General features: G+C 42.4%; 2 protein-coding genes across 8 annotated transcripts in view; one reads left to right on the top strand and one right to left on the bottom strand.

Moving 5' to 3' along the window:
• The window catches only part of LOC129814121 (astrotactin-1-like), a 269,237-nt gene extending 264,835 nt beyond the window's left edge, over positions 1-4,402 (top strand). For all 7 annotated transcript variants that reach the window (XM_055866935.1, XM_055866939.1, XM_055866938.1 and 4 more), the window contains one exon: positions 2,021-4,402. In XM_055866935.1, coding sequence (XP_055722910.1) covers positions 2,021-2,258 — 238 coding nt within the window. In that variant the 3' untranslated portion in view covers positions 2,259-4,402. The remainder of the gene's footprint in view (positions 1-2,020) is intronic.
• Positions 4,403-8,660: 4,258 nt separating this feature from the next.
• LOC129814120 (pappalysin-2-like) overlaps positions 8,661-14,744 on the bottom strand; it is an 86,762-nt gene continuing 80,678 nt past the window's right edge. The window contains exons 22-23 of the mRNA XM_055866931.1: positions 10,961-11,059; positions 8,661-9,249 (exon numbers count right to left, since the gene is read on the bottom strand). Of these exons, the coding sequence (XP_055722906.1) occupies positions 9,142-9,249; positions 10,961-11,059 (207 nt within the window). The 3' untranslated portion in view covers positions 8,661-9,141. The remainder of the gene's footprint in view (positions 9,250-10,960; positions 11,060-14,744) is intronic.

Genomic DNA, 14,744 nt, shown 5'->3' with positions numbered 1-14,744 from the left:
CTATACTGGGACTTAGCTTGTTTGATTGCCTTGCGGAGAGAATAGCTACACTGTTTGTATTCGGTCATGTTTCCGGTCACCTTGCCCTGGTAAAAAGCAGTGGTTCGCGCTTTCAGTTTCACGCGAATGCTGCCATCAATCCACGGTTTCTGGTTTGGGAATGTTTTAATCATTGCGGTGGGTACGACATCGTCAATGCACTTTCTAATGAACTCGCTCACCGAATCAGCGTATTCGTCAATATTATTGTTGGACGCAATGCGGAATGCGGAATAATGACAAAGCAAAAACAAAGCAAAAACAGATTTTTATCAATTTTGGCAAATTTATAAAAAAATTAATTCAAAAAACTTATTTACATAAGACCATAGACCCTTTGCTATGAGACTCAAAATTGAGCTCACGTGCATTCTGTTTCCATTGATCATCCTTGAGATGTTTCTACAACTTGATTGGAGTCCACCTGTGGTAAATTCAATTGATTGGACCTGATTTAGAAAGGCACACACCTGTCTATATATGGTCCCACAGTTGACAGTGTATGTCAGAACAAAAACCAAGCCATGAGGATGAAGGAATTGTCCATAGAGCTCCGAGACAGAATTGTGTCGATGCACAGATCTGGGGAAGGGTACCAAAAAAAGGCACCATGATAAACAAGATTCTCTGGTCTGATGAAACCAAGATTGAACTCTTTGGTCTGAATGCCAAGCGTCACGTCTGGAGGAAACCTTGCACCATCCCTACGGTGAAGCATGGTATTAACCCCTTTATGCTGTGCGTATGTTTTTCAATGGCAGGGACCGGGAGACTAGTCAGGATCGAAAGATGAACAGCGCAAAGTACAGAGAGATCCTTGATGAAAACCTGCTCCAGAGGGCTCAGGACCTCAGACTGGGGTGAAGGTTCACCTTCCAACAAGACAACGACCCTAAGCACACAGTCAAGACAACACAGGAGTGGCTTCGGAGCAAGTCTCTGAATTTTCTTGAGTGGCCCAGCCAAAGCCTGGACTTGAACCAGATCGAACATCTCTGGAGAGATCTGAAAATAGCTGTGCAGCAACGCTCCCCATCCAACCTGACAGACCTTGAGAGGATCTGCAGAGAAGAATGGTGTGCAAGGTGTGCAATCTTGCAGCGTCATACCCAACAAGACTTGAGGCTCTAATCGCTGCCAAAAGTGCTTCAACAAAGTACTCAGTAAAGGGTCTGAATACTTACTTAAATGTGATATTTCTGTAGTTTTTTTTCAACTGTTTTTGCTTTGTCATTAGGGGTATTGTGTGTAGCTTGATGAGGGGAGAAAACTATTTAATACATTTTAAAATGAGGCTGTGACGTAACAACAAAAAAGTCAAGGTGTCTGAATACTTTCTGAATGCACTGTATGTACAGTATAATTTGACTTGAGGTAAATTGTATATATTATGTGTTAAAGTAACTGTCCAATGAAAATCTCACTTTTAAAAGTTCATATTCTGTTTACTCATATCAAAATAATGATGTTGAATCGTCCTATACTCGCATTTGTGGCCAAAGTATAAATGGAAGAAGAAAAAAAACGTATGCTTAATAGACCATTTAATCTCCCTGAGGAGGATGAGCTGGCCAATCAGCGGTCTACTTGTATGAATATTTTTTATGACCAGTATACCACACCATTCCAACACAGAAACACTTATTTTTAACATACTTAGTTATTTCCATCATATAGGTCGTATTTCATAGAAATATGGCAACCCTGGGCAGTTAATTTAAGAAGCAGTATGTCAAAATTACCAACAGTTATCCATGTTATAGACACCTGTACATATCATGTCTATACTGTGTATCACTGTGGCAGGTGCAATGGACCATAGCCTTCCATTCAATACTACTTAAGTTGTTTGCTGAGAAGTGTTGTGTTGTGTTCCTTTGCAGGAAAACATTTCTTTTTTTAGCCTTATTTACCATTAAAGGAACCTGATTTGAAGGTAGTGTGTGTTTGCTGAGTAGTGCCTTGTTGTGTTCCTTTGCAGGAAAGCTGGTCTGATTCTCTCCCAGCTGGATGACCTGAGTGGATGGTGCAGGGGTCTTCTCCAGGAGCCCAAGATCGGCCTGCGCAGGATGTCCCTCAAGTATCTGTCCTGCCGCTACACAGACACCAAGGCCTTTGGTCTCAACTGGGTAGACCTGGGACAGGATGTGCGAAAGGCCTGCGATGAACAGAACCTGCCAGTCATGTACAATGATTATGGGGAGCCCAAAGAACGTTGAAAGTCACACAACAAATAATGGTTCTTGAGGAGTTGGAAGTGTGCTTTTGGGGTTATCTTCATGTCTGCTTTTCAATTATTGTGTGTTCTAACCCTTATTTACAGTTATAGGAACCTGATTTCAAGGTAGGGTGTATTTGAGAAGCGAAGAGGATTTATTTCAACAGGTACTAGAGCAAGGTATAACAGAAATGCTTTACTGCATTTAGACAGCACTTTTCATGACTTTTGGGAAATTTGGAAGTTGCACCAACAATCCCGTCCCCAAAATGTATATATTATGATGACGAAGATTCAGTTATTTAACTTGTTGAATGTAGTATTCAAGTATAAATTCATATTTAAGCTGTTGTACATGTATGGAGATAGGCAGTATATGAATTTGTGGTCAATTTCAGAAGTTTGGGAGGTCATGTACAGTTTGACTTGTTTTTAGTCTCTATTGAATCCGAATCGCGGAAGTACAGCTTTACAGAGTGATTGTAATTTAAAGGCGTTGTTCCTGCTTTAGCGTAGACTGCATTCATGGTAAACGCTGCATATTGGAAATTATCTTTACATTCTATTGTGTAATGCTTCAGCTTTACAGACTGATAGAGCCTTAAATGTTTAAAGTTGCCAAACCCAGACAGTATTTGCTACATCAATAAATTCCTAATTATTCTGAAATCAAATGGCTATCTTTGAATCAGTATTTCTATTACAAAATGAAAGAACAGAAAATCTATGTTTTATATTGTTTATCTGTAGTATGTTTATAGATCTAATCCTATCATACTGTATGTGTCTTAAGAATATACATGTGCAACAGGTGTTGTTGATACTGTAAAAACACAGAAACTCAACTAACATGCCAGTGTGTGATACCTTTCTTTTATTATAATAATTGTTCATACATTTAATACAATAGCATTTCAAAGCAGCACACTTGTGATTAATATCAACCAAATGCTGACTGTTTTCTTGAATACATTTTTTGGGGCTCCTAACACATTCCTTAATGCAGTAGTTGTCCCCATAACATTGTCATGACTTTGCCTGTTTAGGTCCCTAAAGCCCTTCCCCCTCTCCCTGCCACTCCCTGCCTCCCCCTTTCCTCATTCAACCCATGCTGTGGTCACAGAGAGACGTCGTAAATTCCTGAGAATCTCCTCATGGCCAAACAGTATTAGAGAGAGGGTAAACTTTCAGGACAAAGGAAATTTCTTCCACCTCACAGAGCTTGAGGTACGAGCAGATTTCATGTTCCGGAAAAAGTATAAAAGATCGGTGAAGATTCCAGCTATTAACATGTCCATTTGTCACCACGTGGGAAACTCGTGGGAGACTGTGTGGCTACATTACCATACCGCTGTTTATATAATAACCTCAGATATGAGGTTTACATCTGATTGTTGTATAAAATGAATGAGTGAGTATGATACTGTATAATGGTGTAATATGATTTTGGACTGTTTAATGAAGAAAAATACAAATCCCTTTTGATTTGAACTAAATCCGAGGACCCGCCCCTGAGCCAGTTGGGTCAGACATCCTGGGACTGCCCCTCTCTGCAATCCGAATAAAAACCCAACTCTGAGAAATTATCAGCAGACCATGTTTTTCTCCATAGGAGGAGTACAAAGGTTGAGTACCATTGCTGAATCTTTTAACCACACCACGTGGTTAAACTCAAAGACTATACCGACAGAATAAGAACAAGTCTTTGATATTGACTACTAGTCTGCAGCTAGGAATTTGGTATCATTGAACGCGAAGAACGACAACCGCCGAAACATCCATTCTATAACGAATGTCACTCTGAACTATCCACAATAACCAAGACAGAGACGGACGAATCTCTCCAACAGAAACAAACTTTTCTCCAGCGATCAAGACTACACACTGAGCGTAAATATATATATATATTGATTGCAGTTGTTCCCGAATGAGTGAGCGTTCATGTGTAAAGGATTGGCATGTCAATTGTTATAGTTATGAACTAGTCGACCCCCAATTTTCCCTTTGTCTAACAAGCTGCCATGCCGGTTCAGCCCACTAGGGCATATTTCTCCCATCATTTCATGTAACCATTTTAAGTTTGTTTGTTTGTTTATGCATTTCTGTGAATTACTTAGTTAGTAATAAATAAATGATTTAAGACAATTGATGTATGAATGACTCATAGTGAAGACTGGGTTCGTGCAGATAACCAACAATTTACGACGTTTGGAATGAGACTAACGTGAGGTAAAATAAATCAATCATGAATCAGAAGACTATTGATCAGATATGAAAATATCTGAAAGGTTATATTGGGAAATTATAACTTTGTAATCTGACTACTTTCCCTGGTGCCCCCAATTTGATAGTTAATTAGTTACGTTATTAATCAGTTGATTGCGTAATCCCTAATTACAGGAATCTTTGATATAAACTATAAGTCTTCAATTTAATGATAGCAAAGACACGACAACATAGACTTGAAAACCAATGCTTGTAGATATTTTCATAGGTGCATTAAATAACAGCACAGAACAGTGGTTTGTTTCTGTAAATATTGTATTACACATGATTTGTATTATAACATTGATAACAGTGGACATCAGCTGTAAGGATATCTTGCGTTATGAGAAAGCCATTGGTTGATATTGGTAGGTATGTTTCTTTTGGTGCAATTTGCACGAGTGGTGTGAGCATTCATTATGTATAGTTATATGTATATTCATTTTGGAGAGGTGTGTTTATTCAATACAGTGAAGTGGATTAGAAAACTGGACAGATTAAAATGCTTAACAAAATGAATTATCCATCAGAAGTGAATCAGAATTGATACCATACACAACATAAGCTGATAAAAACAACAAAAATCTGCATGTTAGATATAGTAGTTTATGTGGATAATCTTATGTTCCCTTTTTCACTTTGATCTTTGCTATTTCAAAAAATAAAGAATATATCAAATGTGGAGTGTTACCTTATCAGTCACTACGTCTAGACCTTGTTCCTTTTTAGTCAGTTAACTTCTTATGGCTACAGCCCGGCGTCGGTACACTTATGACAACAGCCACTTCAAGTGCAGGGCGCGAAATTCAAAAGATATATTTTTTAAATATTTAACTTTCACACATTAACAAGTCCAATACAGCATATGAAAGGTACACATCTTGTGAATCGAGCCAACATGTCCGATTTTTTAAATGTTTTACAGGGAAGACGCAATATGTAAATCTATTAGCTAAACACGTTAGCAAAAGACACCACTTTTTTTACTCCACCAGTTTTTTACTCCATCGGTAGCTATCACAAATTCGACAAAATAAAGATATAAATAGCCACTAACCAAGAAACAACTTCATCAGATAACATATTTATTGTATAGCATATGTTTTATTAGAAAAATGTGCATATTTCAGGTATAAATCATAGTTTACATTGCAGCTACAATCAGAAATTGCACCGAAAGCAGCCATAATAATTACAGGCACCAACGTCAAATACCTAATTACTCATCATAAAACATTTCTGAAAAATACATAGTGTACAGCAAATGAAAGACAGGCATCTTGTGATTCCAGCCAATGTTTACGATTTATTAAGTGTTTTACAGCGGGAAAAAAATGTAGCGTTATAATAGCTTACCACAATAGCCAGAAACACTTGGGCGCCGACGACTACAACAGATATATGAAATACCATCATAAAATGTTTCTTACTTTTGCTGATCTTCCATCAGAATGTTGGACAAGGTGTCCTTTGTCCAGAACAATCGTTGTTTGGATTTAGAACGGTAAATTTCCCTCTTCATTTAGCAAGCACACTAGCCTAGTGGCACGACGCTCTCCATGTCAACAAACGGAAGAGAACGGAACACGGCAAAACTCCCTCTTCAGAGTACCGAAAATGGGGGACACGTCATTCCAAGATGATGTGTTCCATCTTAAACCAAGATAATCACCTAATTTCTTCTCTCACAGCCTCTTGACACCCAGGGGAAGGTGTATGACGTGCATGTATACTAATAGGTCTCGTGCCCATTTATAGGCAGGAAGAAGAACAGAGCCTCGAGTTCAGACTTTCCACTTCCTGGTCAGGAAGTGTGCTGCAGAATGAGTTCTGTTTCACTCAGAGAAATAATTCAAACGGTTTTAGAAACTAGAGAGTGTTTTCTATCCAATAGTAATAATAATATGCATATTGTACGAGCAAGAATTGAGTACGAGGCCGTTTGAAATGGGCACCTTTTATCTGGCTACTCAATACTGCCCCTTGCAGCCCAAACAGGTTAACTCAAGTCAATGTCACACTGATGGGAATGTTTCTTATGGATTGTAGAGCCTCAAACATGATGGTATAAACAAAACTACAATGCCAAAAGACATGTAAATGCAACATGTAAAGTGTTGGTCCCATGTTTCATAAGCTGAAATAAAAGATCCCAGAAATGTTCCATATGCACAAAAAGCTTCTCTCAAATTTTGTGCACAAATTTGTTTACATCCCTGTTAGTGAAGCATTTCTCCTTTGCCAAGATAATCCATCCACCTGACAGGTGTGGCATATCGAGAAGCTTAATAAACAGCATGATCATTACGCAGGTGCACCTTGTGCTGGGGACTGTCACTTCCTGACCATAGAGAGCCTTTATTTTCTATGGTGGAGTAGGTCAGGGCGTGACTGGGGGGTGTTCTAGTTTATTATTTCTATGTGGGGTTCTAGGTTTAATTTTCTATGTTGGTGATTTGTATGATTCCCAATTATAGGCAGCTGGTAATCGTTGTCTCTAATTGGGGATCATATTTAAGTAGTGTTTGTTCCCACCTGTGTTTGTGGGATATTGAATTTTCTATTTTGAGTTAGTGTATGTAGCACCTCTGTAGTCACGGTTTCTTGTTTTGCTAAGTTTCACTATTAATAAATGATGTGGAACTCAACATTCGCTGCGCTGCGCCTTGGTCCGTCTCAACAAACGATCGTGACAGGGACAATAAAAGACCACTCTTAAATGTGCAGTTTTGTCACACAACACAATACCACAGAAGGTTTGAGGGAGAGTGCAATTGGCATGCTGACTGCAGGAACGTCCACCAGAGCTGTTGCCAGAGAATTTAATGTTAATTTCTCTACCATAAGCCGCCTCCATCGTCATTTTAGAGAATTTGGCAGTATGCCTCACAACCTCAGACCATGTGTAACCACGGCAGCCCAGGACCTCCACATCTGACTTCACCTGCGTTATGGTCTGAAACGAGCCATCCGTACAGCTGATGAAACGGTCGGTTTGCACAACCAAAGAATTTCTGCACAAAGTGTCAGAAACCGTCTCAAGGGAGCTCATCTACAGGTTTGTCATCCTCACTAGGGTTTTGACCTGACTGCAGTTCGGCGTCATAATCAACTTCAGTGGGCAAATGCTCACTTTCGATGGCCATTGGCACACTGGAGAAGTGTGCTCTTTATGGATGAATCCTAGTTTCAACTGTACAGGGCAGATAGCAAACAGTTTGTATGGCGTCATGTGGGCGAGTGGTTTGCTGATGTCAATGTTATGAACAGAGTGCCCCATGGTGGCAGTGGGGTTATGGTATGGGCAGGCATAAGCTACAGATATCGAAAACAATTGCATTTTATCCATGGTAATTTGAATTTAGAGATACCGTGACGAGATCCTGAGGCCCATTGTCGTGCCATTCTTCCACCACCATCATCTCATGTTTCAGCATGATAATTCACGGCCCCATGTTGCAAGGACAAAATTCCTGTAAGCTGAAAATGTCCCAGTTCTTTGGCCTGCATACTTACCAGACATGTCACCCATTGAGCATGTTTGGGATACTCTGGATTGACATTTACGACAGCGTGTTCCAGTTCCCGCCAATATGCAGCAACTTCGCACAGCCATTTAAGAGGAGTGGGACAACATTCCATAGGCCACAATCAACAGTCAGATCAACGTTATGCAAAGGAGATGTGTCACACTGCATGAGGCAAATGGCGGTCACACCATATACTGACTGGTTTTCTGATCCATGTCCCTACTTTAAAACAAAAAGTTGTTTGTGACCAACAGATGCATATCTGTATTTCCAGTCATGTGAAATTCATAGATTATTCATAATTTATTTATTTCAATATATTTTCCTAATATTTTTGTTTATTTGGTACATTTTCTTAACTCTTTCTTGAACTACATTGTTGGTTAAGGGCTTGTAAGTAAGCATTTCACGGTAATGTCTAAACCTAATGTATTTGGCTCATGTGACAAATAAAGTTTGATTTGATTTGAACTCTTTGAAACTTTGAAATTGTTGTTGCATTTATTTTTGTTCAGTGTATATTCTTACGGGCAAGAGATACAGATAGTACTGTATGTGTTTCCCTTATGTTCAGAGGAGTGTGGAGACCCAAAAACAAACAAGTTAGATCAAATCAGCATCTGACAAAGTTACAGTTTATTCAATATCAAGAGTAAAATACAGTATAGTATCACACAGAACAAGACGACACTTAGGTATAATATTTGTTTGGAATATTTCTTGAGAAAACTGCTACATCTTACAACTCTCTAAGCATAAAGTGTTAAGTTAGGTACCTATGATATGCTTACATGTGTATTATGTGATATGATGTTAAAATACTGTAGACCTCCGTAACTACATCTACATGCGACATTAGAGATTTCCCAAATATATTATTCTATACAAGTTAGTCGTCTTTACAGATTAGTTATTCTGTTGAAATCCTAAAAGCTACAATCTTGAAACACTGTTTTAATTTTTGGTTAAGAAGAGATAGCGTTCATTGCTCTCTAATAGGAAAACAAACTGGAAATACATCATGTCCAGGGGTGAAGTTCATCTTGTTGTTTCATTGTGAGCCAGCCTTGGCCTATCCCGTTCCATCGTTCATAGCAGTCCTGCTTCCAAGTATTTGGCTTTGCTCTTGTTCTCCTCTGCATTTGGATCACGGCAAGTGCATTCATCCTGATCACAGTCGGCCCCAAACTGAATGACCTGTCAATCAGTCAAGTAACCAGGAGATTAGAAACAAATCTCAAGTGACAATAAAATCACAACCAGGGGTCATTTCCCCAATTGAACCAATACATCCACAAGGTAATAGCAGACGTTTAACAATGCAATAAACTATGCCCTTAATAGTATTGCATAGTATTATATATTTGAGCTCTACACACTTTTTATTTCTTCACAATTTCAAAGACAAACAAAATGTCTCCCAAGAGATAAATAAAGGGAGTGATGTCAAATAGTTCACCATGGACTTAACAGTGAGAAACCTTGAGTGGGGGAGGGAATACACCACAGTGGTGAACGGATGAACACATGTTAAGAATCAACAATAGGTTGCCAAGTCTTGTCTAGGACGCAGGCCATCACCACAGGTTGCAAAATAAACTCAGATGCCCTGCAAAGCAGTCTGTTGCAAGAAATGTAAACTAAGCTAGGTTAATGCAGAGGCTAGCCTACCTTTGATTTCATTGATGATTAATGGAAGTAATAGTTTTATTGAAGACTTAGCAACTGTTCCAGAAGGTTAAGAATAGAAAATCGGATCCCATTAAAAGTATGTTTGTTTGGCAACAAAGTGTTTCCTAAGCCTAATGTTGGTTCATTGATGGAGGCTGTGGTGAGCCACATGATATATTGCACTATTGTAGGGAATAGGGTGTAATTTGGGACAAAACCATACCCTGCTGCCTTTGCTTTGTTCAAATGACTTCTGAACAACAGAGACTGGATGTTTTTCCTGCTTGCGTCAAACAAAAGCCAATAATTTGACTGTTTTGTATGCAGTTTTGAGTAGTTACTATCCAATGTTTATCACAACTTCAATAAACTCTTTTGAAAATGTAATAATATATGTTTTAGAGACAAGTCAAGTCAATTTAAGAATTATTTAAGAATTAATTGAATGAAAGATTTGCACTATACAAAAATGTAGAACACATTGTGGCTTATCGAACTTATTAGGCCGCATTTGACCAATCACATCAGATATTTTCACATCAGATCTTTATCAGAGCTGATCTTATTGGTCAAAAGACCAATTAGTGGAACAAATATCAAAATTGTGCAGCCTTTGTAAATACAGCTTGACATGTTTGTGCTTCAACTGGAAGCGAATGGACTGAGTCGTCTTCTAGTCTACTGTCCAAGTCTGCTGCCAGCTCGGACTTTGGACCCAAAACCAGACTCTACAAATCAAAGTGCCCAGGAGACCAGAGGAGTTTCCATGGGCTGCATAAACACCAGTGCTCCACAGTTCCACTGGACCCACAGTGGCAGGATGCTGTCGCTCACGGTTTATTTCACTTTCTCAGAGCTTGATAGTTTAACTGGTGTTTTACAGTTACAGAAGACCACAGACACCTGGCCTTCCCCTCATAAAATACTATTTAGCAGGCGATTTACTTATGACAGGCACTCCGTTGCTTAGCTTACTCATTCAAGGGGGAACCGGCAGTAGCCGCGCTACCACCATGAGTCATAGGTACGGACATGAGAGAGACGAATGCCCTCCAGTTAGCTGGCTGCAGCAGACTTTCAGGAATGAATAGGCAGTATGCATATACAGTAAGCAAAATAGCAGGTATGTGGGAGAAAAACATCCCCACTGCAGTAGACTGACTCATATGGAAGCATAGAAAAAAGCAGGTCATTTAAGGAGGGGTATGGGGGTGACGATGAAAACAGGTAAATTTACCTTTCTGGTTGAGAGGGTGGATGGACAGCAGTCCCCTCCATCATACTCACAGTAGGCCCTGTTGTTGATGGTGTCACACCAACCATCTCCCCCAAAGGGCTGGAAAAAAGGAAACTCTTATTAAAGGTAGCATCCGCAAGATGAGATCATCAAAAACAACGGTGCAACTTCCTATTTGCAGACGTCAACATCCAAATAGAAAAGCACCAAGAGTGGATACCATTGCCTTTTCCTTTAATTAATTAACAACTAGTAAAGAGCTGATACCTGACCTCTCAGAGCTGTAACTAAATATTTCTAATTTTTTGCAGTACTTTGGTGAGTTCTGTCGAACTCGGCAACGGCATAAAATGGTCAAATTTATGCTACATTAAAAAAAAGTAAGGCGTCATAATGAAAGCCTTCAACTTAAACTTGAAGTTATTGTGCCAAAAGTGAGAAAATAAGAGGTGACTGACTACCAAAGATACTTTTGGTTTTCCCCGGGCTGATGGAGCCCTTTCAATGTACCTGAATCCATATATCACAGTATAGGCCAACTCTAAGAAGTAAAAGACCCTGGAAGAACCTTTTGGGTTCCCAGAGGAACCCCTCTGATAAAGGGTCTCCGAGGAACCCCTGAGTAAAGATTCAAAACAGAACCTTTGTGATGGGAGGGGTTACATTTTGAACCTTTTTAATAATATATTGTAAAGGTGGCAACCTATCAGAAGATTGGAGGTGTGGCTTTTAGGTAGGCATTTTTGGCCACCCGTTACAGTAAATGTCATTCCTTTTTTTTTGTGGCTACATTTTTGTTGGGAAAGTTACACCTGTAGGCTGCCCCTCAAAAGAAGAAGAAAAAAACAGAAAGAAATACAAACAGAGTTTCATTATAAATTATAAATTCAGTGTAAACAGGAAAACAAAACAAAAAAAGGTGGGCCTCCACCTCTCAGCCCATTCCCCCAACCCCACCCAGCCAACATGTCTCCATCCAACCCCCCACCCTGGAAACACTGTTTCCCACCCCTTTCCACCCCTGCTAGCAACTAGGGTTGCTCATCAGTCACCCTCCAACACCCACCCCTCCTTCCAGTGACCAGAGAAAATCCTCCCCATACCATCCTTTACCCATGGGCCGGCCTGAAAGCAAAGAAATAAAAAAAGGGGAAGAAAATGTCAAAGTTCTTGAGATTTTCCGGATTGACTGACCTTCATGTCTTAAAGTAATGATGGACTGTCGTTTCTCTTTGCTTATTTGAGCTGTTCTTGCCATAATAGGGCTATCTTCTGTGTACCACCCCTACCTTGTCACAACACAACTGTTTGGCTCAAACTTTTAACAAGGCACACCTGTTATTTGAAATGCATTCCAGGTGACTACCTCATAAAGCTGGTTGGGAGAATGCCAAGAGTGTGCTAAGATGTCATCAAGGCAAAGGGTGGCTACTTTGAAGAAACTCATGTCACGATCGTGTGGCGGATTAACGGACCAAAATGCAGCAGTTGGAAAATATGCCATCTTCTTTTATTTTAACACGAAGATGAACACGACACAAAAACACTTTAACAAAACAACAAAATAACAAAACGACCGTGAAGCTACAAACGTTGTGCACAAACATACAGGCTACTAACGTTCTTACATAGACAATTACCCACAACCAATGAGAGCCCATGGCTACCCTAAATAAGGCTCCCAATCAGAGACAACCGAAATCAGCTGTCTCTAATTGGGAACTCATTCAGGTAACCATAGACTCTCCTAGATAACTAACCAACATAGACAACACTAGACATATACACTCAACACAAAACCATCTACTACACCCCATAACCCCTTTACCAAATAAACACCCAAAACCAACAAAACATAAACATTACCCATGTCACACCCTGACCTAACTAAAATAATAAAGAAAACAAAGAATAATAAGGCCAGGGCGTGACATAACCCCCCCCTTGAGGCGCGAACTCCGGGCGCACCATACACAGTCTAGGGGAGGGTCTGGGTGGGCTCCCCTCCACGGTGGCGGCTCCGGCTCTGGTCGTAGTCCCCACGTCACCACAGTACCTAACCACCTCCTAGGCTTCCTCCAAACGACCCCCCTCCACATTAACCCCATTGCATTAAGGGGGAGTTCCGGACTAAGGGACAGCTCCGGACTAAGGACCAGTACCAGGGTAAGGGGCAGTACCAGGGTCAGGGGCAGTACCAGGATAAGGGGCAGTACCAGGGTAAGGGGAAGCACCAGGGTAAGGGGAAGCACCAGGGTAAGGGGCAGCACCAGGGTAAGGGGCAGCTCCAGGGTAAGGGGCAGCTCCGGACTGAGGAATGGCAGCTCCGGACTGAGGAATGGCAGCTCCGGACTGAGGGACTGCAGCTCCGGACTGAGGGACGGCCCATGGCTGGCTGACAGATCTGGCTGCTCATGGCTGGCTAACGGAACTGGCTGCTCATGGCTGGCTAACTGATCTGGCTGCTCATGGTTGGCTGACGGATCTGGCTGCTCATGGCTGGCTGACGGATCTGGCTGCTCATGGCTGGCTGACGGATCTGGCTGCTCATGGCTAGCTGACGGATCTGGCTGCTCATGGCTAGCTGACGGATCTGGCTGCTCATGGCTAGCTGACGGATCTGGCTGCTCATGGCTAGCTGACGGATCTGGCTGCTCATGGCTAGCTGACGGATCTGGCTGCTCATGGCTAGCTGACGGATCTGGCTGCTCATGGCTAGCTGACGGATCTGGCTGCTCATGGCTAGCTGACGGATCTGGCTGCTCATGGCTAGCTGACGGATCTGGCTGCTCATGGCTAGCTGACGGATCTGGCTGCTCATGGCTGGCTGACGGATCTGGCTGCTCATGGCTGGCTGACTGATCTGGCTGCTCCTGTCTGGTTGGCGGCTCTGGCATATCCTGTCTGGTTGGCGGCTCTGGCAGATCCTGTCTGGTTGGCGGCTCTGGCAGATCCTGTCTGACGGACGGCTCTAGCGGCTCCTGTCTGGCTGGCGGCTCTAGCGGCTCCTGTCTGGCGGACGGCTCAGTGGGCTCATGGCAGACGGGCGGCTTTGCAGGCTCATGGCAGACGGGCGGCTTTGCAGGCTCATTGCAGACGGATGGCTCAGATGGCGCTGGGGAGACGGATGGCTCAGATGGCGCTGGGGAGACGAGCAGTTCAGTCAACGCTGTGCAGACGGCAGACTCCTGCCGGCTGAGGCGCACTGTAGGCCTGGTGCGTGGTGCCGGGACTGGTGGCACCGGGCTGGGGACACGCATCTCAGGGCTAGTGCGGGGAGCAGCAACAGGACGCACAGGACTCTGGGGACACACAGGAGGCTTGGTGCGTGGTTTAGACACTGGTGGTAAAAGGCTGGAGACACGCACCATATAACTAGTGCGTGGAGGAGGCACTGGTGGTACTGGGTTGGGGCGGGGAGGTGGCGCCGGAAATACCGGACCGTGCAGGCGTACTGGCTCCCTTGAACGCCGAGCCTGCCCAACCTTACCTGGTTCTATGCTCCCCGTCGCCTGACCAGTGCGGGGAGGTGGAATAACCCGCACCGGCCTATGTAGGCGAACCGGGGACACCATGCGTAAGGCTGGTGCCATGTACGCCGGCCCGAGGAGACGCACTGGTGACCAGATGCGTTGGGCCGGCTTCATGACATATGGCTCAACGCTCAGTCTAGCCCGGCCGATACGTGGAGCTGCAATGTACCGAACCGGGCTATGCACGCGTACAGGAGACACCGTGCGCTCTACTGCGTAACACGGTGTCTGCCCGTACTCTCGCTCTCCAC

The sequence above is a fragment of the Salvelinus fontinalis genome, chromosome 17, assembly GCF_029448725.1.
Source record: "Salvelinus fontinalis isolate EN_2023a chromosome 17, ASM2944872v1, whole genome shotgun sequence".
Taxonomy (NCBI): Eukaryota; Metazoa; Chordata; class Actinopteri; order Salmoniformes; family Salmonidae; genus Salvelinus; species Salvelinus fontinalis.
This window is presented reverse-complemented; position numbering and strand designations above follow the sequence as displayed.